Source organism: Balaenoptera physalus, assembly GCF_965194825.1.
Source record: "Balaenoptera physalus genome assembly, chromosome: 7".
Classification (NCBI taxonomy): Eukaryota; Metazoa; Chordata; class Mammalia; order Artiodactyla; family Balaenopteridae; genus Balaenoptera; species Balaenoptera physalus.
In genome coordinates this window covers 84,573,249-84,601,148 of record NC_138886.1, presented here as the reverse complement: position 1 = coordinate 84,601,148, position 27,900 = coordinate 84,573,249, and the positions used below count along the sequence as shown (strand labels likewise).

Below are 27,900 nucleotides of genomic sequence, written 5' to 3'. Positions count from 1 at the left end.
GATGTGTTGTGTTTTTAATTTTTCTCAAGGTATTTTCTAATTTTCCTTGTGATTTCTTTGGCCCATGGGTTATTTAGGAGTATGTTATCTAATTGCCACATATTTGTGAATTTCTCAAAAAATTTCATTCCTGTTATTGATTTATAATTTCATTCCATTGTGACCGGAGACCATATATTGTATGATTTCAACATTTAAAATCTGTTGAGGTTTGTTTTGTGTCCTAGCATCTGTCTGTCCTGGAGAATAGTCAGTGTGCACTTGAGAAGAATGTGTATTTTGCTCTAGTTGGGTTGGGTGCTCTGTAGATGTCTGTTCAGGTGGTTTGTCATGTTGTTCAAGTCTTCTCTTTCCTTATTGATCTTCTGCTTACTTGTTAATACATTATTAAAAGGTTTCTCTGGGAGATGTGGACCCAGCCTCAGATCTTCTGCTTTATGCCAGGTGGTAGGGCATGCCCGGGGTAGAGTGTGGCATTTCTCAGGGTTTCCATGTTCTTATTCATCAGAAGGACGTAGTGGTCCATTGCATTGCTCAGCGTTGTTGAAGGTTTATGGTCATGGAGCCCCTGGCTGCCTGTGGTCCTGTTTCAGCTCCGAGCCCCCAGTGAGCCCCAGCCCAGGCCGCAGGAAGCAGGCCTGCCCCAGGCAGAGGTGCCACAAGCAAGAGGGAACATGCCCAGCAACAGCGAGCCCCAGACACCAGTCCCCAGTTCTGAGGCGGCTTTGGATTTGAAGAAACAAGGCGAGAAAGGTAAGTGAAGCTTGGCAATAACACGTTTAAGCCCTCTTCAGGGTCCCGTGCCAATAGAAAGCATAGCAGCGGGTCATGCCCTCCACTCCACACAAATACACAGGGCAGAGTGTGCTGCTGGCGGCCGGTGGGGACTCGGTAACGGGGCTGCAGGTGGCAGGTGAGTGTCTCTCTGGCACCTGGACTTGGGGCCACGGGCTTTTTCTCTGCCTTGCTGATGTCTCACATTGTAAACTAAGTGCCTAGTTCTTTGGCAGCTCTGTAAAGGAAGGTCCAGGCAGAGCCTTTATTCAGGACGGTGGTGGGACTGTGGGATTAAGGGGACGTGGCTGAGTCCTAGGCAGCTGCCGTTGGCTCCCAAGCACTCGTCTTAAACAGGACGATCAGATAACCTCAGCAGTGCAGCCTCCTCCACTTGCAGGGTGTCTCTGCGAGCCAGATAACTTAGTCTGAATTTTTTTTCTAAGCCATTTCCTCTTCCTGGTGGTTCTGAAGATGAGCTGCGGGCATAGAGAGGCCTGGAGTCTGCTGAGGCCACAAAAGAAATGATCCACCTGCCCCGTCAGTCCACAGCCCTTGGGAAGGCTCTGGGAATTGAGTGGTACGAGGGTTTCTGGTTTTGTCTTAATTAATTGCTAGTGAGGTCACAGCTAACTATGTTCTGTGCACAGAGGGAACCAAGGAGATGCAGGTCGCCAGCAAGGAGGAGCTTCAGAGGGACAGCCTGGGGCTGCCGAAGGAGCCAGGGCGAGAGCAGAATGCGGAAGAAGACAGACGTGTGGGCGGAAAAGGCCATGTAGAACCCGGAGAAGTGGGCCACACCCCACAGGTGCCAGCTGCCCTGTTGGCAAGCCAGGAGAATCAGGAGATGGAGGGCCCTGAGCGGGACCAGCTCGTCATCCCCGACGGGCAAGAGGAGGAGCAGGAGGCCGACGAGGAAGGTGGGTGAGATTGTCTACCTGGCACCAGCCTCCTCAGTCTCCTTCCTGACGCAGGATGGGCAGCCATGAGGATTACCAAACAGCAGGTCACCGTTTGGTGGTTCGTTTTGTTTGTTTTGTACGCGCTATCCAGCAGGAGGCAGGACAGAAGAGCCGTCACTCCCAGCACTTGGAACTTTTAGAAATAATATTCACAGGGAGCCTAGGGGGCTTTCCAGGTGGAAGACCTTGGGATGGGAGCTGAGCGTCGAGTACACATAGGTCTCCTGCCAGGTGGACCCCGCGCCTCATCTTTGTTGCTCCACTTCCGCATGCGGTTTCACCAGCAGTGCCTGGCAAGCAGATGGAGGAAGGAGGGACGGAAGGATTGGCTAGATGGAGTTTCACGCACGTTTGAGCCTTGCAGAAAAGTGACATGGGAATCCCACCTTTCTGGTTTGGTTGACTTTTCTCTTGTTTAAAGAAAAGTGTGGGAAACTGAGATTAGCAGAATATTCTGGGGTGTATTTTGGTCCCTGAAAGATGGGGAAAATTTCAATCCTAGCTAAGCCAGGAGTGCTTAGACAGAAGACACCTGTGTTCTGAGCCTGAGCAAGTGACAGAAGTTGGGGAATGTACTTATTTGCAGAAGTTACCCTGATTCCATTTAAATCTTAGTTTTCACTCAAGCTTCTGACAACTGTGTTCTCACAAGTTTTCAGTTAAAGAATTGGGGGAAAAAAAGAAAAAGGGAAACTCTGGTGGCTGATCAGATTGGCATTCAAGTTTCAGACCATTCAGTAGCTGGTCATCAAGTGCAACCGCTACCAGTAGGCCTGAGATACTGCTGGGGCTGTGTGTCACACCCTGTCCTGGGTCAGCTGTAATGGTCTGATTAGTAGGATAAAGCTACAGGAAACGCAAGCCCGGCCTTTGTTTCCACTTCAGGCAGTGAGTGCAGGGAAATAGAACTAGAGCTGTCTTTTCCAGGCACACTTTTTTAACAAAAGATTTTATTTACCTACCTATATACAGATATAAAATGTTTACATTAAACTCTGTGAGTATGTTTCTTGAATGCATTCTGTCCCGATCTTCTTTTCTGGTTGCTGTTCTCTCCAGGGATGAATGCAGTGATGAATGGTCTAATTCTGTGAAAATTTTATCCTTTGGCTCACAGTAGCCACTCCATTTCCTTCTCTCAGGGCAATGAACCATTCTAAGGAGATGGCTGCCATTAACCAGCAACCCGTAGTTTCCGAAAACAGTGGTGCCTTCCTTTAACCTTGAGTTGATTGTCTCTTTAAAAAACTGGGATTTTGGTTTGGTGAGCTAGTTACCCCGTTTCCAGCCTGGAATATAGCCCTTTATTTAGGGCCATATTTTGTATAGATTCAGAATTGGAGTGGGGCATACATAAGCAGAGAACGCCTGCATGGTATTCGCACTGGAAGCAAGCACGTGCGTCCCTGTCATTTCCTGAGAGGAAGCAAAAAGATCTGATTGTTAAACCAGGATTGGGATAACCCCAGTACCTGGGCTCTGGTGTTCCCATGGCATCGAGAGAGAAATGATGTAGCTTATGTTTTATGGCTCTGCTAATTTTATAGGGAGAAACCAGCAAAAACTGGGAGCAGATGATGACTACAACATGGATGAAAATGAGGCAGAATCTGAAACAGACAAGCAGGCAGCCCTTGCCGGGAATGACAGAAACGGAAATGGTAATTAACGGTGGTGGGTGGGGTCGCCTTTCATTTCTGCTTTGTGGTCCTTCACTTTTGCAGTGACTGTACACCGAAACCCAACAATAATAGTGTAAACGATCCATCATTAGAAGACTTTGTTTTCTTCAGAAGCCTTCGAGTGTAGGGGCAGTAGAGGGAGGTGAAGGGTTGAAAAGGCCACGACGAAGACATGTCAGAAAGTCTGCATATATGATGTGAGGCTCAAGCCCTCAGGAATCAGTGAGGATTTGTCTTCGGTGACATTTAGGGATTTCCCAACAAAATGGTAGTTCACTGCTTCGTTACTCCACAGCACCAGTTGAAAAGCCCCGATACACGCACAGAGCTTCCAGGCAGCTGTTTATAGTAGCACTTCGTGTTATTGTTATTTTGAATTTTTGAGGAGTCCAGGCCAGCAGGATGATCAGATTCTGGATCTGTCTGCCTCTTGTGACTGGATTCAGGTTGAACATTTTATAGGTGCAGTTGTGTTCCTCTGGTTCCCCACCAGGAGGCACGGAATGGCAGGTTGATCCTTGGTTAAGGTGGTGCCCACCAGGTCTCTCCGTTGCAAAGGTCCATATTCCGTGTGTAATACATTGTCTAGAGGGGGATGCTTTGAAATAGTGTGGCTTTGCCATCCATTGAAAACCGTCGTCTAAATGATAACTCCTCACATTTATTAACTGCCGTTCTTTAAGGACCCCCTCACCCCTGATGTGTACACATGTGAGCGCACACACACACACACACACACACACACACACACACACTCTCTCTCTCTGTGTCTTCCCCCCTTGTTTTAGTATCACTGTAGACTCAAGGTTTCCTTTTTTGAAATTCGTTTTTCCATCAGGCTCTTGGTGTTTCTTTCTGTTTTTAAGAGCTCTCTATATGCTGGGGAGGTTGGCCTTTATCTGTGATTTAAGTTGCAAATACTGCCTGGCAGTGTGTCTTGGGTTTTGCTTATGGTTTTTTGCCATGTGAAAGTTTCAAAAATTTTTGTCTTTTCTTTTATTGCCTCTAGATATTGAGTCACAGTTTTCTCATCTAGACTTGAAAGGAATTTGCCCATGTTTTTGTTCAGTATGCTTTCAAATTTTTTTGGTTCCATTATGAAATAAAACAGATTCACAAAACCACACATAACAAGTGAGTTTTTAGAAGGTAAACACGTTGTAACCGCCCCCTGCCTCGCTGGTCGAGAAACAGAACTTGGGGGGCCCTCCTGAGGCTCCTTCTCTGTTGCTCGTCCTGTCCCAGCACCTCCCCTCCCTGTACTAGAAATGCCTATCCTGACCTTTCCAGTCAGCATTTGCTTGAATTTCTTTATGGGTTTATCACTCAAGTGGGCATCCCTGGACAGCATAGTTTAGTCTTGCCCGTTTTCTTAAATTTGATATGTCTTTAAGTCTCTGAGTCTCCAGGTTCCCCCTCCATTCCTTTCTCTTTTTTGTTTACAGTCTGTTTAAGAGCCATAGCTGTTTGACCTGGAATTTCCCACAATCTGGATACTGTTGATTGTGTATTCATGGTTTGGTGTAGTGTATTCTTCTTTCCTCCCTATTTCCTGCAGATCACCAGCTGATATCTAGGTGGTATTTTAATTCAACTCTTCCTATTTCATTTGTTAATTGGACTATTTTATAAACAGATGTCAGTGGTATTGTTCATATAGCATAGGCAGGATAAATGCTTCTCCTAAGCATTGGTAGTAATTTACTGTGAAATTTACCAATTTTCACAGTAAGGAATTATTTCCTCTCATCTTCTGAAGGTGACCATTTAAAAAATATAAACTTGAGGATTTAAACCTTTTTGACAGGTTTCACTCAGTTGCATTTATTATCCTTTTTGAAGTTCACATTGTCCCATCTTCTTTGGCTAGTGGGGTCTTCCCCACTTTCATCAGAACCTTTTGGTTCTTTTGTCCCTGTCCTGCTCAGCCACTGCTTCACTCCAGTGCTTTTTCTCTGTGAGGGGCTCTACCTAGGAAGGACCCAGAAAGGAGCCAGTTTCAGAGGGAGCCTCCACCAGCTCCTTTGTCTTACCATGGACACTCTGTGGTCACTTGCTATGGTAGTAGCAGAAACACTGCCACTTCCAGCTGCAGTTCTCCCACTGGCCCAGGTACTTCCTGGTGTAAACCTGTTGGCTGTTAGGGGTTCTGTTGTTCTCAGGTCCATCTGATGCTCCGTTGCTTCCCTGTTTTCTTTCGATGCCCCGATCATATGGGTGGCTGTCCATGGTTTGTTTTTAACCGCTTGTATTTTGGGGGTCTGCGGGACTCCTTGTCATCTAGTTTTGTTCTAAATGTTCTCCAGTTTTTGAGTTTTTAAATTTAGTTGCTTTATGTAGGGACTCTGAGAGGTTCAAAAACTACACCACTGTTTCTACCATCTTTCCAGAATCCTCCTCTGCTTTCATATTTTACATTTCGATCTCTTGATTCATTTGAATCATTTCAGATGTATTCAGGTGAATGGCACAAGGTGTGGGTCCAATTTTCGTTTTCCAAAGATGTTTACAATTGGCCCAACACCATCTTAATTCACCGCCTCAGAGTTAGTGATCTGAGGTGCTACCATCATCAAAGACTAAATTTTTTATGTACTTGGTCCTAATTTCTGGATTTTCTATTTTTGTTCCATTGGTTTGTCTCTTGATTTGCAGTGTACCACATTACTCTTAACAGCTTTTTAAAAAAACATATGTGGCAAGTTGAGTTCTTCTAGAAAATCCCAGCCAACATCTTTGTCATTTTTTATTCCTTCTTGAATTCAGATTAGAAGTATATTAGTTCTTCTCAGTCTATTCGTGTCTCTTACCCTCTTTTTCATATTTCGCATTTCTGCCTTTCTGATCTGTGTTGAGAATTATTTCCTCAGAAATATCTTCCAGTTCAAAAATTTTTCCTGCAGCTATGCCTTATCTGTTCTTTAACTTTTCATTTCTAAACTTTATACTTGGCCATTCCTTATGGGCCCTTATTCCTTGCTCATGTTTTCAAACACCTTTTATTTCTCTAACTATATCAGGGTTGTTTCATATTTCATATTTTCCAATTGCAATATCTGAAAACTTTGTGGGTGTTTCTATTTTGTTTCTGCAGGCTCTCCTCGACCCCTTGTTTCCTTGTTGTGTTTTGTGCTTCTTAACTGTGAGCTACTGCTTTCCTTGGAACTCTACCTGTGGGAAGTCTTTGAGGACTGAGTCACAGTTGTATTGGATTAGAGACGGTCGCTTGCCTCTGCCCGTCTCAAGGAGGGTACTACAAACTCACAACCCCTTCAGTAAAGTAGATTGTCATCTTCAGGGTTTTTTTTTTTTTGGACCACATGGAAAAAATGTGAGTTCAAAGTATATACCTGTACAGTCATCTCATGCAGTTAGGAATCCCCCACTCCACACACTAGGCTTTCTTGCTGTCCCCCTTTCATTGCAAGTTTATTTCCTATTACCTTTAAGCCAAGGATGTGAACCTTTGGGGTTTCAGCTTTATATAGGCATCCCCTTCTTGACTCCCCACCTTGAGGGGAGCCCTTGTCTTTAGGGCCTGTCCTCCTGCACCTTTTGAAGCTGTGAAGGGAGAAGCCCAGAGTCTTCAGGCTTCAGCAGAAGTCCTCAGGGCAAAAGCTGGCATTGATGCTTATTACCTTCAGGAGTTGACACTTCCACTTCAGTTTTGGCCTCACAGATTCCTCCTTTTAGTGTCATTCATAGGCAATGCATTTTAATGTTTTATTAAAATTTTTTTTCACTTTTCATCTTGAAATAATTTAGACTTAAAAAAAAAAAAAAAACTAGTAAGAATTTCCATATATCCTCCATCCAGGTCCCCCAAATGTTAACATCTTATGTAACTACAGTACAGTTATCAAAATGAAGAAATTAATACTGATATAATGCTATTATCTATAGACATTATTCAAATTTCTTGAATTGTCCAACTAATATCCCTTTTCTGGTCCAAGATCTAATCCAGGATCATACACTGCATTTAGCATTGTACTTAGTGTCTTTTAACTTAAGTGTTCTTAGTGACAGAACCTTCTGTCTTTATCATTTGTATCATTGATAATTTTTGAAGTGTTCTGGCCAGTTGTTTGGTAGAAAGTTGTTTGATTCAACAATGCATCCTTAAAAAATAGCTTTCATATTTTATCCCGTATGTCACTCACTACAGTTGGTTGTTTGGGGTTTCTGAAACTGGAAGTCTCAAGTTGATTTTTAAATTATTTTCATAGACTCTTTAGGTAATTTTTTCTTTAATGCAAAAGATGAACACATTAGGAGTCAGAATTTTAAACAGATACAAGTTAGATGTGTGACTTTGCAGTGAAGCCTTGGGATCGTTCATACCTTATACCCAGGCGTCCTTGTAAGGATTTGACCTTGTACCTGCTAAGACTTTAAACAAATTGAGGAGTGAGGCAAAGGAAAGAAGCTAAATGTTCTGTAAGCTCTTTTAAGAAAGAATTTTAAGTTGAAATCATTTTAAAATTATGTCATCAAGATAGTTTAAGATCCTGCTTGCTCCAGGGAGAATTAGAAGAAAGAGGCGTTAGCTCCAACTTTATTAGAGAACTTAAGGCAGCCGTTTATTTAATAAAATTGTCAACCGTTTAATGTGCAGTAGTTGTAAATGAGGATCTTGCTTTTAGGTTTTATTTGTGATGTGCCTTTTTATGTCCTTTGTGTATCAAAGGACAGAGTGAGGAGGCTGGAAGCCACGTCTAGACACCAGCTCTGTAGTGAGAGCTTCGGCGTCACGAAAGCTGACCTAAGTTGCGAATGGCTTTTAGGAGGCAGTGTGCTTGCTGCCCGAGGTGCGGGAACAGAGATTCAGGCGGCCCACAAGGTTCACGATCATGTCAGAAGTTCCATGAGAGTACGTTTTATATTGTCCATTTGACAGGACGTTATTTCACTCTTTCACACAATTACGGAGTTTTTAGATGGTTTAGCTATCTTCTCCTTGAATAGCAGTGCACTTCCATGTTGTAATGTTACTGTGGGAGATACAGTCCTCTTTATGACACAGCTTCTAGACATTTATGTCCAATGGGACCTGCCTGGGCTGGGTTTCTCAAAATGTTTAATACTAGAACATTATGTTGTTGTTTTCCTTTTTTAGTTCTTAACGCTGAAAATCAGAAAGGAGGCAAAATAAATTTACTAGAACAGCGAGAAAAGAGGAATCATACACTCTGAATCAAACTGGAATCACATACTTTGTGTCAGAATTGAACAGAGGTCACTACAAAATATTCATGAGGGATTGAATACTGTGAAATGTACTAAAATATCTAAAGATGATTATTGTGGAGTTTTAGTTTGTATTCACTATGTAGGAAAATGAGATTGTCTTTGAGACACTTTTGAAGTGTCTGTATTGAGATGTCAAAATTGTCGAAATTTGTTGGCTAATAGGTATTTCATGAGAAGATCAACACCAGAAATAGAACACAGGTTCTCCGTCAAGTACGGCAGCAGTAGGATTCTACTGTGGAAGTAACTTCTGACGTGAAGGAGACCCACCGCACTTACAGAGCTCCTTGTCCTCAGTTCCCTCTGGAGTCATTCTCTTCTCCACATGCTGCGCTGAGTGACGGGTACCAGCCCCTGGTATTTCTCCTCGGTGGGCACTGAATGATTTTTGGTTTATCCTCCTGTACCCACCTCTGGTTCTGACAATCAGTGGCCTAGAGCACTGAGTGTTAACACAAACATCACTAGCAACGGTGTTAAACAAGTCTAAACACAAAGGTGTTTTGTGCGATAATTTTTTAAAAGATTACTTGTATAATAACCCTTGTCATTAATGTACAAAATGCTTTTAAGTGACTTGTAATTTGAATACTTGTGATCTATACTTGCCTTGCTTAATATGTGTGGGCAAAGCAAAATCTTGTGTAATAGTCCTTAGACTTTTGTGGGTTAGACTTCTGACACAGCAGGGGCCAAAGCAGAGCTGACCCTGGCTGCCTGCGGCAGAACAGTGAGGGCAGCACAGTACTGTGGGGAGAACTGCCTACTTTGCTACTAGAAGAAAAGAAGAGAAAGCTGATGTTGAAGGACATATATACATCATTACAAATTTGGAAAGATTAGAAAGTCAAGAGAAATGCAATAGTTGTTCGTGTCAGTTTACACATTTAGCATGTGGTAAAGGACTATCACAAAACTGATTTAAAAATCAAGTTAATCTGAAAACGACTAATCATAATTTACATTAATAGTGACGTCAGGTTTGACTTGAGTTGGTTCTTAACATTTTAAGGTAAATAGGTTCTTGCCGGGCTTGTGAATGACTGGCAAAGTCACACTAATGACCTTTAGTGAGGCTCTCTAAAGGGTAGGTGGGTGGTGATGCTTTATTAAAATACATTTTGAGTCATGGGATTTGAGATGCAGGGGCCTCAGGTCATTGGACATAACTAACTAACTCCCTTGTTTACAAAGAAGAAACTGGGGCCCGGAGGAGTTCTGAAGCTTCTCCAGGCCAGCAGCCCGTGAGCTGGAGTGCCTGCGTCACGGCCAGCTGTGGACTCCGGGTGCCACTGGCAGTCACTGAGGGCAGGACCTGGTTTGCATTCAGGTTAAGATCTCCAACTTGAATGCTGTGTGATATTCTCCTACCTAATCACTAAGATTAAACTTTCTACCCAGAAAAGGCAACTGAAGAAGGGTATGAAAGTAGCTTTATAAGATACTTATCTAAGTCCTTGTCCAACCTCCCTCTGTGTCTTAGTCTTAGGGTTGATATTCTCTCTTGCTTAGCCTTTATTCATCTCATGTTTAATCAGTGTGCCTAGAGTTGCTGAGAAATAAAATACTGTTAGTTCAACTTTTAAAACTGCTTTCAGTTTTCCCTTCATCCCCTGCTGGATCCCTAAGGAATCAGCTTGTAAACTGTGGATTAAGCATGGTGGTTTGCCTTATTAATTCAACCTTTTGTGGAATGAGATGTCATTGTAAATTTAAAAAATCATGATTTCATCTCCTGTACAGAGGCACCAAAAGGCCATTTGTTCAGGAGGTGTGTACTTTAGCTATTTCTTCAAGCAGTCATGCTTTATTACTGTTGACTTCCCTTGGGATCACAGACACCTCTTCCAAGGAATCATCTAGAGGTGTCACGGTTATTTAAAAAACAAACAAACCTGTGTAATAAGCATCAAATAGATATCAGACCCCCAACCTTGGTCTTTTGGGTTCATCCAAAATTAAACCAGCAAGGTAGTCCAATTTTTAATAGGTATAAACTCTTATTTGATTCACACCCTCCTCTATACTGTCAGATGGTGTGTAGACAGGAGTGATGATTCATTTGATCTTTTTTCCTGCAGGTGGGACTGCAGATGAAAATTCCCTAAGCAATTTTGGACTAGATTTCATGAATTATCTAATCACCACACATAGTATACCTTTGTGTGATAGAATTTGAGAAATAAACCATATCTGTTAAGTCAGTATGCTGTCATTAAATAACTAGATTGATAACTAGCCTGATAGTTTTAATTGGTAATAGGTGGCTATCTATTCATAGTAGAACTTGGAATGGTGTAAGAGAATTGTGATTTCAGGGTGCTTTAAGGTCCAGGGGGGAATTGGTCTATTCCCACTATGTATTTTAGCCTAAAAGATTATTATAAATAATAAATGATAGTTTATAGGACACTCAACCAACTTCTAACACTTGTCTTTGAAGTAAGTTTGAAAACAAATATATACATTTTAAAGTTTCCATTAACTGTGGGTTATATTAACATTTTTTCACATAGTTAGCTTAGACTGAAAATGTTCATTAGTGTTAGAAAGTTGGGGAAATGGCTTATCTCGTGTATTTAAATGTTTGTATGTTTGTGTACTATTTCAGCTCAGAGGGCAACACTTTTTTAAAAAGTGTACTAACTAAGCCACTGTTCCATAACAGCTGGTTTGTAAAGGATTACGCAGTAGTTGTCTTGCCATGCACTTAAAAAAAAAACAAAAACAAAGAAACAAAAATACTAAACTAAAACGCTTCTATCCTTGTTGGTGCGCCTGTGAAACACATCTCTGGGAAAGTTAGTTACATGACTTGAAATATTCTCATCTGTAAACTATATATAAACTTAAGGTGACATTTTTATAAACCAGGACCCTAACCAAGACAAATGCCTACTTCTTATCCTTACTCCTTAGAATAAAATTAAATGTTCTAGGGACTTCCCTGCTGGTCCAGTGGTTAAGACTTCGCCTTCCAATTTAGGGGGTGCGGGTTCAATCCCTGGTCGGGGAGCTAAGCTCCCACGTGCCTCGCAGCCAAAAAACCAAAACATCATAAAACAGAAGCAATATTGTAACAAATTCAATAAAGACTTTAAAAATGGTCCACATCAAAAAAAAAAAACTTAAAAAAAAAAATGTTCTAAAGTAGAATAAAAATCCTGAGTCAAGTGACATAGGCTTACACTTCATACCCCCTACAGAGATTCTAATACTGTGGGAGTGCTTGGTAAATATTTGACTATTTAAAGTCCAAGTAAATGATTGTGACTGATCAGTGTTTTACCTTTTAGAACCTTTATAAACAGATTTAGATGAACAAATGCCTTTTTAGAATGAATGTTAATAAACACATGGGAATTAGGATAAAAACTCAAGGCTTATTAAGAGGTAAGCCGGAGTCTCTGTGGAAGAGCTCCTGATGTTAGAGCTTGCTTTTTACTAATTTGTCTCTCTTAAAGCTGTAGTGAAATGCAATGGAACCTCCAGTATAATGTGACATGTCTGCCTTTATCCAGAAATCAAACCTTCACCTGAATATTTTAACTCAGTCCAAAAAAGCTGCTGCATTATCAACATTTAACATCTGAGCATCATTTAAAAGAGTAGTTCTGTGACCTTAACCAGCAGTCTACAACTGCCAGTTTTTTCCCTGTGAAGGATATCTTGGTATAATAACATCCTTGCTCTCGTTTTTTGAGATGGGTTCATTCAGAAGTTATTTGGGAAGTCAACAGATAACACATCTGTGGTCAAAACAAAGCACCACACTTTCCTTTAAACTTGGCTTAATGTCTGAATTCTAAACAGAAGGTTGCAGGTATTTTATCTTTATCTTTGCAGTAGTTTAGAAATTCAGAGTTTTACATAACTTTATGTGATCCTGGAAAAGCTGATACATTCTCTTTTTAAATAGAAGGAATAGAAGGCAATGTTAGCAGAGGACTACAGAAAAAAGTCACAGTGTAAGTGAATGCAACTTCTTCACTTCACTGGAAGCAAACTGTTTAGGGGTAAAGCTGCCAGACTTCAACTTGCCACCTCCAAGTTCCTACTTCCAAATTCCTCTGCACTCTTAGTGTCCTGTGTTCTCACCATCAAGTGTCTCTGCTATTAAAGGGAGCCCCGGAGGCCTTGTTTTACCTTCTCTATTCAGTTTTCCAACAAATTGCCTCCAGGATGTCTTTTACATTTTTAAAAGATCCACATCCCATTAATTGAGTGAGCAGGTTCTGGAACAATGAAGGCCTTTTTCTCAAGTTTATACTACAGCTGGGAAGACAGAAACAATTAACTATTTAAATTACAACTGAAAATGCTAAGCACTTTTAAAGGGTTTGGCCTAAACCAGGAGATGGAGACACCTGCTCTGAAGATGTCACATTTCAGCTGAAAGGATAAAGGGAAGCTATCTAAGAGAAGAGGCTTGCTGGTCAGAGGAAAAGCAACAGAGCTGCAGCTTGAGAAGCCAAGGGGAGAGGGCAGAAATGGAGTGGCCAAATTGGGCATTGGTGGGTGACCAAGACTATATCATTAACCAGAGAACAGTGGATCTTTCACGATCATACCAGCTCCTCCGAGAACAGGGCGGGGCAAGGATGACTGTGGGGAAATCAGTTCTTCGCAATGACTCTGTCTCCATTACTTCATCCCACGCACTCACACCTCAGCTTACTCTCCAGACTCTGCCCCGCCTCTTCAAGAAAGGTCTCCCTGCTGTCGCCAGCAACCTCTGTCAAATCCAGTGGGCCCATTTTGGTCCTTATCTTAGGCCTTTCAGTTGTCTGTGGCCCTGCACTATTTTCTGGCTAAATCTCCTTTGCAGGCTTTTGCATAGCTGGAGCGGAACTCCCTTAAACTTTGCTGAACAGGGTGCCCTTTGACCAATAACTGAGGTAATGTTTTAGAAAAGTCAAGAGTCTTATGAAAATAGTGACATAAAAACTTTGCCAGAAGGTGGCATGGCAGGATTTTAAGGTGCTCACTTATGTTTCACCTACCCGCTCCCCCCACCCCCGTTCCCTGGCCCACTCTTAGAACTTGGCTGTCCCAACTCTATTCCTTGGGACCAATCTCAGGCCCTTCTACATGCTCCCTGAGCAACTGCAACCCCCAGTCCAGGCTTTAGTTTACATCTTTGCAGCCACTTAGTCCTCAGTTCATGTCTACCCAAGAATGCACCTTTCAGCTCCACACCAGACTACTTGCTGTCTTCACTAGGATGTCTTTCAACGACATCTCAACAGGGACTTCCCTGGTGGTCCAGTGGTTAGGACTCCACGCTTCCACTGCTGGGGGGCCTGGGTTTAACCCCTGGTTGGGGAACTAAAATATCACAAGCCACGCGGCCAAAAAAAGAAAAAAAAAAAGACATCTCAACATCTAAAACAATCTTTATCCCCAAGCCTCGTCTCCTATTTTGCCTATATAAGCAAATGGCACCACTCCATCTAGTTACCAAAGCCATAAAACCTACAAATCATCACCCTTGATTCCCACAAACTCACCCAATCATTACCAAGTCCTGTACCTCCTTTATCTTTTGATTCTCTTCACTTTCCTCTATTCCCTCTGCCACTACTTTAATTAAGACCAACCATCATTTCCTCTCACCTGAGGAGCTTCCCTGCCTGCAGCCTTGTCCCCTTTTGAACCAGCAGTCTTGAGCAAGCAGATCTGATTTGATCCTGTTGTTTCCCCGAGTCAAACCTTTTAGTGGTATCCACCAACATCAGACAGTCAAATTCGTTCACCTGGCTTCCCAGGTTCTGGAGGACCGGCCTCCCCTCACTTCTCAAGCTCATCCCTCCAGCCCCTTGTCCCGCTGTATACTTTAGTCAAACTGCCACCTTCTCATCTCAGGCTTGTGCACATCTGTGTCCCTGTCTAGGACCCCTTTACCAGCTAATAATGCCTCTTTATTAATCTTTGGGACCCAGATGAGATGGAGACTTTCTCCGTAAATCTTTTATGTGAGGTGATTCTCCTACACCAGCATACTGCATTTTCCCCAGGATAAAGACCTGTCTGCTTTTCTGCATTCTTAAGGTTGTCACATCTGTGAGGGGAGAGGTGGTCTTATTTCCCCCATCATTTTTTTTAGCACCTCGAATGGCAGATATTTTAAAAGTTCTAAAAAATGTAACTTTCAGCTTTTCTGATTAGAAACCTGCAGTTAAAACTTAGGAACACTCTTTGCTCTTAAGAAGACCCACTCCTGAAAAAACAGCCTTAGGTGCTCTCTAATTAGGCAGAACACTTGCTCAGTAACTTTCATTTACATTAACTGACCTAATTAGACATCATTTAAAAAATGCCAGAGTGCCCTCTTAATCCAACAGTCCCTGGTGGCCCTGACCCGCATTCTTCTAGCTTGCCTCAGGCTCTTGGCAGTTTGCAAAATCTTGCTGTTTTTTATCCTCTGTGCATTTTCTTTTGATTCTTTCTTCTACTGCCTCTTTTCTACCATTTCTGTCATTTTTGTTTGAAGTGTTCAGAAATTACCAGCCAGAATGTGTTTCCTTCTCAAAAAACTAACCACATAGCTAACAACAGGTGTATTCTTTATCTCTTCATTGCTCAAGTTTCTACTGTACAGCCTACTTTATTTTTAAAGACTTCTGGATTCTGAGATTTCAGGATGCCTACTGGCTGTTCCTGGATGACACATGTGTCGCCAGTTTACTTCAACGGCCACGAAGGAGGGGCTCAGGAAAGTTCTTACTCTATAGTCGGCAAGATTCGCTCAGGTTAGCTGCTTGCAAATATTTCCAGAAATAAAGTTTCAATAATCACATTTGCAAGAAAGGTGTCAAATAAGAATTAGGATATTTGAAACTCAGAAACCACAGAGCAAATATAAAATGGGTGCTAGTCTTAAGCCAAGCCAAAAGTCAATTTAAGTTAGGCACAGGGTAGCTCATTCTGCTAATAGTATTGCTTCCTGTGGAGGAGAAGGAAAGGCCCCCAGAGGCCGTGGCAGCTTGACACAGAACAGCAGAGCAGAGACGGGAAGAGGAACTGGCAGCAAAGGAAGAAGGGTGAAGCCACTGGCACTGGGCATTTGTAGGTATAGGTGATTTAAGTCAATTTTCAAAGCCAGAGGGTGCTGGAAAGACCCTGATTGAAAATGTCTGATGGGTTAAACTGTGAAGTAGTAAAGAAAAAGGAGCATGCCGTGTTGAAACCTAACTCTAAAAGTGAACAAATCTATACAGTCTTATCTTTTGAATAATGTCACTAGCAAACATGATGTGTAATCTTTTAAAAGTGCCAAATGTAACAGTTAAAGGATTTTTAAAAAAATGTATATTCTGACAGGTATATAATTTAAGATACCATGACACATAAAATCACAATCCCCATGTAATTTAGTCTCCCTATGTAGCTAGGAGGCCCCCCCAGAATCCCTTTTAAATGTATTTTGCCCAAATCCCATGTGAGTGTTTAAAAAAATCCCTTAATTTGAAACTTCTTTTGGATAATTTGTTTGAACTACTCAAACATTAAGAGTAATAAACACCTTCAATTCTTAACACGTATCAACAAAGTGCTATTGTTTTTCATCTCCAGTAGTACATTTTTTGTCAAGAAATTTATTAACCTTTACAAACACTATTTTCACTCAATCATTCATAAAAAATGATTTCTGAGTAAATCTGTAATAAAACCATATAACGTTCATCAATGCATTCAATAAGACCAGTTTCATCCATGGAACATAATAAACCACTTTAAAACAGCAGTTTTCATTCACGTCATGTAAGGCTGTCAAATTAAAAGTATTCCTTATAATGGGTTGTTACCCAAGAAATCCATCTCACTGCATGTTATGTGGTAAGACTGATGGATAGATCCTCTAAGAGTAGAATCTGAAAGTAGACTCCACCTCTTTGGTCACCTTTTCAGTCTCTCTTTCAAACAAGTTTCACAACAGGAAAATATTTGTGAGCAGAGAAATCAAATTCAGGAGGAACCTGTAAAGAAAACAAAGTCAATTAATGTATCTTATACATATTCAGACAGTAAACAAAACAAAGACTATTATAATTTTAGAGTTTCTCATGTTTTTAGAGACAAGGCAGCACAAAAGAGATTTAGAAGAAAATGATGTAGCTTATCTCAGGGTTTATGAAGGTCATTAGAAAACATTCTGAGCAGTGGTTTTCTAACTTCAGAGAATAGTTAGCAAAGGAAAATGGACTTAAATTACAGGAAAAGGTCATGGGCCAGCAATTTTTTTTTTAGTTCCAGGGTCGCTGATACTCCTGAGCAATGAAATGAATCACTGCTAAAGCAAAGCAGGAGATAAGGAAGAGAGATCATAGAAAAGCAATGGGAGTAAACAAATAGACGTATGTATATAATGGGCAAATGCCACCAAAAATGCCTCGGTGGTTGGCCTCTTACTTCTGCACCGAATGTTGATACAGCACTAATGATACAACAGCATTACCAACGGAAGCTTACAGAATCTTCCATGTCCTGAGCCATTAAAGTCTTTAATTATTGAAGCATTCACTTTTCTAAAGGCAGATGACTTTTTAAATAACTCTCCCATAAATTTGTTTATACATATTTTCTTTTATTACCTTAAGTCACTCAGTAATTTACATGGAAGCGCAGACTTTAGAGATTTTAAGTCAACAAAATCTTTAAGTTTCAAGGAAAAACGGCAAGCTCTAATTTATTTTCTGCCACTGAATCTCTTTTAGAATAGTTTCTATGAGCGTTTTGACTTTTTTGTAATATTTATTCATCTTACTGAAAAACAAAATGAAGTTTTACAATAAATTAAGACCATTTATTTTCCCTACAATATACTTACCTTAGATTCCTTTTTGTGTCCTCCTGCCAATAACTTCACAACCACAAAGTTGGGTTTGGCAACCTTTAAAATTCTATTGACCTAAACAATGAGCAACATTAAGCTATCAAAACATAAAATTCATAGTCAAAATGTATTGATATATAGATAATAAGAGGAAATTGGCACGATGTAAGTGTTGATATTTTATTAAAATAAAGGCAATTTAAAAACATGAACACCATCATACGTCTTTTAGTAACACAGAACTCTAGTAGTCAACCAGGAAAACTTGAAAGGGCTACTGTATCTCGTTTTCATTAAAACAAAAGAACATTACGTTGCAAAGTCCTACAAAGACAATACAATATAGTGTTTGGGGCATGGACTCTGGAGTTAAGCTGTCCGTTTTCAAATTCCAGCTTTGCCACTTACTAGCTATGAAACTTCTGGAAGTTTTCTAACCTCTCTGTTCCTTAGTTTCTTCATCTGTAAAAATAGGGATAATAATTTACCTATCCCACAAAGATTTGTTCTGAGGATTAAGTGAGTTAATACATATTATGAGCTGAGACCCACACCTGGCAGGTAATAAGTGTCCTTTAAGTGTTGACTGTTACTTCTGACAACCATTTGTCTAAAAGACTTTGCCTGAACACATGAATAACAATGGAATGGAATATTCACTTCTCTTAAGAGGAAGTAATGGGCAACTTGAAGGAAAACAAGTTCCCACTGCCCTCTTCTTAGTGACCTCACTTGACACGTCACCACGAGTTCAGGAACTGCTTCTCCTCAGCTCCAGATCACACATCCACTTACCTACATGACTACTCCATTTGGACATCCAAAAGCCATGTCCAAAACTGAGCTCCTGACCTTCCCAGCCCTGCCTCCCCTGTGCTCCAGCCTGCAGTCTTCCCTACATGACTCAATCCACCCTGGTGGTGCTCAGGCCAAAACCCTCAAAACCATCCTTGACTCTCTTTCTCTTACCCCACATCCAATCCATCACCATCAATCAATCCCATTGGCTAGACCTTAAAATTCACAGAGGACGCAATCACTTCTGATCCACTGGCACCACCACCTTTCAACTGGATCATAGCTATGGCCTCTAACTGGCTCCCCTGCTTCCACCCTTGGTCCCACCACAGTCTCTTTTCAGCACAGTGGCCAGAGTGATCCTTTAGAACAAAAATCAGATCTGGTCACACCTCTGCTCAAAACTCTCCAACAGCTCACCCCGTTGTTAACCTCACTCCAACACAAAGCCCTTGGCTGTTCTTCAAATACAACAGGGCACACTCCGACCTCTGCACCTTTACACATGTTGGATCCCTCTGCCTAGAAGGCTCCATCCCCAGATGGCCACGTGACTTGCTTCTTCACCTTCTTCCAGGACTTGCCCAGAGGCCAACTTATTTTAAAATGTCTAATCCCCTCCACCTGCCTCCTTCTTGTAGCATTCACTACCCCTATTCCCAGGTTGATTTTTCTTCATAGTACTTATGATCTTCTAATACACTATATAACTTATTTATTTATTTACTGCTTGCCTCCCCTGCCCCGAGGAGGGCCCAGATTTCTGTTTTTTCCTTGCTGGAACCTACCATAGTGCTTAGGACATAGTAGGCACTCAACAATATTAGTTGAGTTAAATAAATGAAGTCCACTAAAAGAAATATTCCATCTATTACAGGCACCTTCCTCTAATTTTTACACTCTCCCCTTTTATTTTCTTTCATTACATGACTATATATGATTTTTTTAAAAAGTCATCTCTCTCCTACCCCTCTTCCCTAAGGCACTTAGCAACCCTAAGAAGCAAACACTGTTATTAATTCTTATGTATCTTTCCAGAGATACGTTATATTCATATAATATTGGCACACATACATGTGGTCTTCCTTTGTTCCTCTTGACTGAAATGGCAGCATACTATACATACAGATTTTAAGCTTGCTTTTTAACTTCTTATATTCTGAAGAACATTCCATTACAGTAAATAAATATCTTCCTTGTCCTTTTTAGGGCTGCACGGTACTCTACTGCATAATGAAAAATCATGTAACAGTTCCTTTTGATGGACACTAAAGTTTCCTCATTTTTTTACTATTACAAATCCTGCTGTAATAAATACTCTTGTATATTCATCATTTCCCACATGTGCACATGTTATCTATAAGATAAATCCCAAGAAGCAGAATTTCTGGGCCTAAGGACATGTGATTTTTGACAGATTGCTAAAATACCCTTCCATGGAGTTTGTACCAAGATATACTCCACAAAATGGTCTGTGTGTTACAGGTAACTCTCATTTACAGAATAAATGCATTTCAGTAAAATTAGGTATAAATTATGAAACTAACAAAAGGCTGAAACAGTATTTTATATTTTACAAGTTCTAAACTCTAGAATGATACTCAAAATAGTCTTCAAAACAATAGTCTTTATTTTAAGTGGAATACAGTTGTTTTTACTTCCTGTGATAATTGACCAGATCATTTTTTAGATTTAAGATTTATATAATTATATTTTAATACAGTAAACTATAAATTAAAAATTTTTAATCATAACAACTGAACTGTGGATCAATCTGGATCTTATTTCTATTCTTTCTGCTTACTTTATGGTTCTAAGTCTTAATTTCTCTTTGCATTGATTTCTAAATGTACACAAAGGAGATATTTACATCACTTCTTTCATCAAATAATTTTAAGTCTGACAAGGTTAGGTTAGCAAAGCTATTTGAAATCCTTAGCAGAAACATGACAGGCTTCATTTATTAATACTGTAAGGTTCGTTTTATAATTAAACTGTCATCCAGTAGTAAGATAGGTAGTTCCTGCCAAGCTTTTCCTCTAGAATTACTGTGACTGCAGTCTTACCTCATGGTCTGGGTTTGGGATATTTTCCAATATCATTTTTGCCTGCTGAAAGTGCTTACTAGCTGCCACATACAGTTCTGGAGACTGAGGAGGAGGGCTATATTTATTGAGGTCAGACATTTCCTAAAAAAAAGAAATACTATTATTTAAAACATGCTTAATATGAAAAAACTCTAAAATACCTTTTTTTTTTTGATTAATTAATTAATTTATTTATTTTTAGCTGTGTTGGGTCTTCGTTTCTGTGCGAGGGCTTTCTCTAGTTGTGGCAAGTGGTGGCCACTCTTCATCGCAGTGTGCGGGCCTCTCACTATTGTGGCCTCTCTTGTTGCGGAGCACAGGCTCCAGATGCGCAGGCTCGGTAGTTGTGGCTCACGGGCCTAGTTGCTCCGCGGCATGTGGGATCTTCCCAGACCAGGGCTCGAACCCGTGTCCCCTGCATTAGCAGGCAGATTCTCAACCACTGCGCCACCAGGGAAGCCCTAAAATACCTTTTTTAAATTAAAGAATTCTACATTGATTATCCATTCACATACGGACACTAAAGCAAACACCTGGCATGTCCCTATTTTTTTCCTATTCAATTTTCAATCTTCATATACCACACCTCATATTATTCTCATATTTAAATAACTGTTAATGTGATGAGTATATCCAAAGTCAAATAATTTTCATACTATTTAAAACTGCTATTTTATCACTTAATCCCATTGATCCAATAAGTTTGACTTGACTATTTTAACAAAATGGCTAGGTATGAACAGCCCACCACCAGGGAGATCTAAGACTAAATATTTTACAATTATTTTAAGGAGCAGGTTCACCTTGAACTGCAGATAGTGCACTGGTGGTGGTGTCATTACACTGTTGAATGGAGCAAATCTGTGCTCATATCGAACTTGTTCACTATCGAGCTCAAACTTGGGTTTTCGTACTTTGCCATCCATGTCAAATGCTACCATAGTCTACAGGAAAAAGAGAGAAAAACACATGGTATTAATATGAAAATGTGAACATCCTCATTAATACAGAATAGAAAACAAGAAACAGCTATTTACACATAGTTAATCAAAACAAGGCTCAGAAATCAGAAACAGGAAGAGAAAAACTGGCTTTAGTATTCATTTTGATATCCTGACCCACCTTTTATACAAAAAATGTTCAAGTTCCAGTGTCTAATATATTACTAATTTTCCTAGTGAAATGATACCACATGCACATTACTCTTCCTAATGCTTTTATAATAGCTTTAAAATCTTCAAGTAAAAGCTCCTGAAGAAAAAGTAGAATATAAGTTTTATAAGAAAAGCATTGGTCCTGTTTTTCAAACAGAAGTCCATATTCTGTTTTATGTATTTTAATGTAAGTTGCCTTAAATCATTTCTTGAATTGCCAAGCACAACTTAAGAGTTACTAATTCCTGAAAATGCCTGCTTTGCTTAAGCCATTTACTGTGGAGCTTGCCCCATTCCTAATACACTTCTTAAAAAAATCCAGACCCCATCTCTTCCAAGAAACCTTTCCTGATCATCAATCAGAAGTAAACTCTTCCTTCTCTTAGTACCTATGACACATATATGTCACCTGGCCTGTCATTAACTAGGCACGTGATACAAGGATCACATCTGATTAGACTTGGTATGCTGCAATGTAGCCAGTACAAGATATCTGACACATGACAAGGGTTCAATATTTGTTAAATTAATATAAACCACTAGACTTGGAAAAACGGTAATTTTCAAGCAGATAGTAAAAATAAAGGTGAAATTAGAACCTGGAAAGAATCACAGAACAGAGTTCATTTTATTGGGTTGGCCAAAAAGTGCCTTCGGTTTTCAAGAAAAAATAAAAGACACATTTTTCATTTTCACCAAGAACTTCATTGAACAACATATTCACCCTTTTTGTTCCACTACCTTCTGCATTTTTCAGGCAACTTCATAATTCCATCTTCCCAAAACTTTTTATCTTTTTGAGCAAAGAACTGTTCCAGGTGCCTTTCACAGTCTTCCAGGGAATTGAAATTTTTTCCATTAAGAGAATTTTGTAAAGACCGAAATAAATAGAAATCCAAAGGTGCAATGTCTGGTGAATAAGGTGGATGAATCAGAACTTCCCAGCCAAGCTGTACCAGTTTTTGCCTGGTCATCAAAGAAACATGCAGTCTTGCATTATCCTGATGGAAGATTATGCATTTTCTGTTGACTAATTCTGGACACTTTTCGTCGAGTGCTGCTTTCAGTTGGTCTAACTGGGAGCAGTACTTGTTGAAATTAATCGTTTGGTTTTCTGGAAGGAGCTCATAATAGAGATTTCCCTTCCAATCCCACCGAATACACAACATCACCTTCTTTGGATGAAGACCGGCCTTTGGTGTGGTTGGCGGTGGTTCATTTCACTTGCCCCACGATCTCTTCTGTTCCACATTATTGTACAGTATCCACTTTTCACTGTCCATCACCATTTGTTTTAAAAACAACGCTTTCATTACGTTTAAGTAGAGAATCGCATGCACAAATACGGTCAAGAAGGTTTTTTTCGCTAAACTTATGTGGAACCCAAACATCAAAGCGATTCATATAACCAAGCTGGTACAAATGATTTTCAGCGCTTAATTTGGATATTTTGAGTATGTCGGCTATCTCCCGCGTGGTATAACGTTGACTGCTCTCAATTAATGTCTCAATTTGATCGCTATCAACTCCAAGCGGTCTACCCAACCGTGGAGCGTCCTCCAGCACAAAACTTCGCAAACCACTGGTGACATGTTCGATCAGTCACAGCACCTTCTCCATACGCTGCACAAATCTTTTTTTGCGCTTCGACTGTGTTTTTACCTTTCTTGAAATAATAAAGCATAATATGCCGAAAATGTTGCTTTTCTTCCATTTCAATATTAAAATGGCTACACAAAAATTCACCAATTTTGATGTCTTTTTTTAATTGCACACTGAATATGACAGCTGTCACATACAATCTAACAAAATTGTTTCGAATGAAGTTAAAGACAACTAAGTGCTACCAGAGCCATCTTACAGAAAAAACTTAAGGAACCTTTTGGCCAACCCAAGAATTAAACAATGTAATAGCAATGTAGCAACTTACTTTAAACATTCCAGCACACATATTCTGATATGCCTGGCTCATTGTGATCTCTCGGCTCAATGGGCGAACTGTAATTAGAAAGAAAATCATCCAAACTCTTTCCCTCCTCCTCTTGCATTACTGCAGGAGAAATCTAAATTTAAAAAACCTTCTTTCTACCTCGTTTACCAAATTAAAATGTCAAATAGTTTGTTCCTACAGGCTAAATTTTATTTTATGGCCCAAATCTACAAATAATAAAATATAGCAGAAAGTTTAAACAATAACTGTGTTCCCAAATAGTTAATACCATAAGATTTTAGTATGAATTAATTGTAATTTCTTCTCAAGTCACAATACAGGGACTTCTTTTATAGGAATGCCATGGTGATACAAGTCATTTAATGACCCAGGCAAAGTGTTGAAATCTGAAGGGAACACAAAGCACTATTTTGTAACAATTGTAGCCTATCTGTACCCTCCCATGAGTGCTTAACCGGGGAGTCCCTTTGAAACATATCTTTCTCCTCACGGTCCTTGGGCAGTATGCCAAAGTGCTCTGTGATCATCTTTCTGTGCTGACTGTAACAGCACAACTCCAGATTTCCTTCCTGAGCTGTCAGCCTTCTGTCAAAGGAGTATCAAAAGTCTCCTGCTGTCTTGTTCCTTAACCTATCTTATTCCATGTGGCTACTTCTTCTTGTCCTAAGGTCCTTTGACACATGAAATAGCAAAGCAGTAAAAGAAAAGCAAAAAAAGGAACCAAAAGGTTTGTACCAATATTGTGACTCAGTTTCTACCCTTATACCTTCTGAAGAGAAGATGGGCGAGAATTAAAATATAATGACTAATTCACCCATTAAAATGCACAGGTAGCTCACTCCAATGTTACTTATTTCTTAAGTTTAAAAATAATTCACAGACTCATGCAGCTCAATATTAAAAAAAAGAAACAACCCAATCAAAAAATGGGCAGAAGACCTAAATAGACATTTCTCCAAAGAAGACATACAGATGGCCAAGAGGCACATGATAAGCTGCTCAACATCACTAATTATTAGAGAAATGCAAATCAAAACTACAATGAGGTATCGCCTCACACCGGTTAGAATGGGCATCATCAGAAAATCTACAAACAACAAATGCTGGAGAGGATGTGGAGAAAAGGGAACCCTCTTGCACTGTTGGTGGGAATGTAAATTGATACAGCCACTATGGAGAACAGTATGGAGGTTCCTTAAAAAACTAAAAATAGAATTACCCTATGACCCAGCAATCCCACTACTGGGCATATACCCAGAGAAAACCATAATTCAAAAAGACATATGCACCCCAATGTTCACTGCAGCACTATTTACAATAGCCAGGTCATGGAAGCAACCTAAATGCCCATCGACAGATGAATGGATAAAGAAGATGTGGTACATATATACAATGGAATACTACTCAGCCATAAAAAGGAACAAAATTGGGCCATTTGTAGAGACGTGGATGGACCTAGAGACTGTCATACAGAGTGAAGTAAGTCAGAAAGAGAAAAACAAATATCATATATTAACACATATTTATGGAATCTAGAAAAACGGTACAGATGAACCAGTTTGCAAGGCAGAAACAGAGACACAAATGTAGAGAACAAACGTATGGACACCAAGGGGGGAAACGGGGGGGTGGTGGTGGTGGGATGAACTGGGAGATTGGGATTGACATATATACACCAATATGTATAAAATAGATAATAAGGACCTGCTGTATAAAAATAAATAAAATTCAAAAAAAATTCACAGCACCTTTCTAACTTTTTTTTTTTTTTTACCTTTCTTCTTTTTTTTTGTTTTTTTACTACTACGGCCTTTCTGCTGCTCTTCCATTATCCTTTCCTCTGCCATCTGAGAGCCATCGGCACGACTTAATGTTGACATCAACCATGCATAAAGGAATTCAGAGAGATACCTTAATGGAAAGAAAATGTTAGTCAATGGCAGATGTATAAATGAGATAGCTTCGTCAATGCAAGTACTAGTATTAATAAAGAGATATTTTTTATAATGCTTTAAAAGTTTTTTTCCAAAAGCAAAATTATTCAGTTAGATAATTGATAGATTAGATCTTACAAGAAATGAGCATTACAAATGATTAACTTTCCCTTACTTGTTGCCACACAATATGGAAAATTTTGTTTAATTTCCTACAATGATATGAGTTTTACAACTTTTCTAAAGATTTCTGGTGGGGAGGGACAAATTAGTGGTATGGGATTAACAGATACAAACTACTATATATAAAGTAAGATAAGCAACAAGGATTTACTGCATAGCACAGGGAATTATACTCATTATCTTGTAATAACCTATAATGGAATAGAATCTGCAAAAGTACTGAATCATTTTGCTGTACACCAGAAACTAACACAATATTGTAAATCAACTATACTTCAATTAAAAAGAGATTTCTTGATAATTATTTATATATATGTAAATCAAATGAATGGCCATTAAATTGTTTTTACTATATCAATATAGGTCACATTTCTCCTAAACCTATTAAGTTAATGTCTTATTTTGTTATTAATTACAAAAGGAAACAAATACAGAAAAAATAAAAAATTATAAACATGCAAGCATATAATTTACTTGAGTTTACTCAATAAGGAAATATGATAGATTATTCCACCAGATACTAAATTTTCATAAGTTTAAACTAACAAACAATACGTTCTCTTAAGCCAGAGAAGCAGTTTAAATCTAGGATATGAATATATATTCTTTAAATAAAATTAAGGACCACTACTACATTAATGAAAATCAAAGATTTATAAGAACTTTTATTATGATCATGTTTGAGTGTATGACACCTACTCCCCAAATTTTTCAAACAGTTACAAGGCAGGTTACAATATTACAAAACACATAAAAAAAATAAAACATAAAAACATTAAAAAAAACATAAAAAAAGAACATTTTAAAGCAAAACAAGGGAATTCCCTGGCGGTCCAGTGGTTAGCAACTGGCGTATTCACCGCAGTGGCCCAGGTTCAATCCCTGGTCGGGGACTAAGATCCTGCAAGTCACGTGGCATGGGAAAAAAACAAAAAACCAAACAAATGAAAAGATACACCTGGAATGACTTAGGTACTGTATCTTAAAGCTAAACTGAGCACTACGCTTCCTGGCAGTTAAAGCAAACCAGTATATTTATATATATATATATATTTTTTTTTTTTGATTTAAAAAAGTATATAATTTCACATGGAGAGAAAATCATTCCTGGCAATGAATTTAAGAAAAGCATTCAATATAGTATAATTTTATAGGATAGAAATGAATTTTTTTCCCCCATCACACTACAAAATGAGGGTCTGTAACCTCTCTTAACTCAATGAGAAGACTTTTTTCTTTTTTTTTTTTTTCTGCCGTGCCATGCAGCATGTGGGATCTTAGTTCCCCGACCAGGGATCGAAGGCAGTGCCCCCTGCAATGGAAGCTCAGAGTCTTAACCACTGGACCACCAGGGAAGTCCCGAGAAGATTTCTGTACGGAACTAATGATACCTTTTACCTTTTAACTATCTAACCGAAGGACAGACAAGTAAAGGGGATAGCTGGCACAATTCAGGACTTTCCTTTCAAATATCAGATATTTCAATGAGCTTTTAAGTGCTTTATCAAAATTAATACACAGTTATATCTAAGGAGAGTCAGAGTGCTAATATTCTATACCAATTCTCAATTGTGATCTCAGGACCAGCAGCAGTCTCACCAGGAAAGCAGTTAGAAATGCAAATGATTCGGTGGGTCCTACTCTAGACCTAGTAAACCAGGAACTCTAGGAACAGAGCCCCAGCAAGTTGCTTTCCGAGTGATTATGATGCACGCTAAATTTAAGAAGCACTGTTTTCTACTGATTTTAAAAGGGTCCACATGCTTTAGGAATCACATTCATGAAGAACAACAACAGTGTATATCTTGTGAAAATACTGGAGCCCAATCTGTAATTTTGAAACTAAAAAGCAGTTAAAACTAACATGAAAGTAGACCAGAAGGGTACTTATAAGCAGAACTAAAATTTCTTTTGTTAACAAGAGAAGAAATGAATCTGCTCAAGTATTCAGGTAAATTTCTAATGGAGTATTTATCGGAATATCATTTGCCAATCCATCGTGCAAAAAAACATATAAAAATTGTATCTTGAGAAATCAAGAGCACAAAAGCTTCCAATTAGCTGTCTCAAACCACAACACTTGAGCATGTTCCCCTATAAAATGCCTCGTTTGAACAGGGGTGTCTAGTATGAATAATAAAAAAAAATCCCAAGTAGCTATAACAACACCTGTTGGTAAGAGTTGTTACCTGTTTTTCATAACCAAGAATTACCTGTTAAGAGCCCTAGCAGCCATGACCACAAAACCATGTTAAAAGCATAGAAAATAATTACTTTCCTGCCTCC

The 27,900-nt window shown here is 39.5% G+C and overlaps 2 protein-coding genes across 8 annotated transcripts in view; one reads left to right on the top strand and one right to left on the bottom strand.

The window, feature by feature from the left end:
* GOLM1 (golgi membrane protein 1) overlaps positions 1–10,259 on the top strand; it is a 53,774-nt gene extending 43,515 nt beyond the window's left edge. Inside the window, exons 7-10 of one of the 2 annotated variants that reach the window (XM_082469831.1) lie at positions 594–753; positions 1,425–1,694; positions 3,284–3,397; positions 8,834–10,259. In XM_082469831.1, the coding sequence (XP_082325957.1) occupies positions 594–753; positions 1,425–1,694; positions 3,284–3,397; positions 8,834–8,844 (555 nt within the window). In that variant the 3' untranslated portion in view covers positions 8,845–10,259. Of the gene's footprint in view, positions 1–593; positions 754–1,424; positions 1,695–3,283; positions 3,398–8,537; positions 8,807–8,833 lie in introns of those variants that run through there. The other variant, XM_082469830.1, reaches the window with a different exon arrangement.
* Positions 10,260–16,249: 5,990 nt separating this feature from the next.
* Positions 16,250–27,900, bottom strand: part of NAA35 (N-alpha-acetyltransferase 35, NatC auxiliary subunit) — a 100,215-nt gene continuing 88,564 nt past the window's right edge. For 4 of the 6 annotated variants that reach the window (XM_082469673.1, XM_082469669.1, XM_082469670.1 and 1 more), the window contains 6 exons: positions 25,272–25,408; positions 23,477–23,544; positions 21,196–21,336; positions 20,372–20,494; positions 17,502–17,582; positions 16,250–16,650 (listed from right to left, as the gene is read on the bottom strand). In XM_082469673.1, the coding sequence (XP_082325799.1) occupies positions 16,591–16,650; positions 17,502–17,582; positions 20,372–20,494; positions 21,196–21,336; positions 23,477–23,544; positions 25,272–25,408 (610 nt within the window). In that variant the 3' untranslated portion in view covers positions 16,250–16,590. Of the gene's footprint in view, positions 16,651–17,501; positions 17,583–20,371; positions 20,495–20,589; positions 20,863–21,195; positions 21,337–23,476; positions 23,545–25,271; positions 25,409–27,900 lie in introns of those variants that run through there. The other 2 variants (XM_082469671.1, XM_082469674.1) reach the window with 2 other exon arrangements.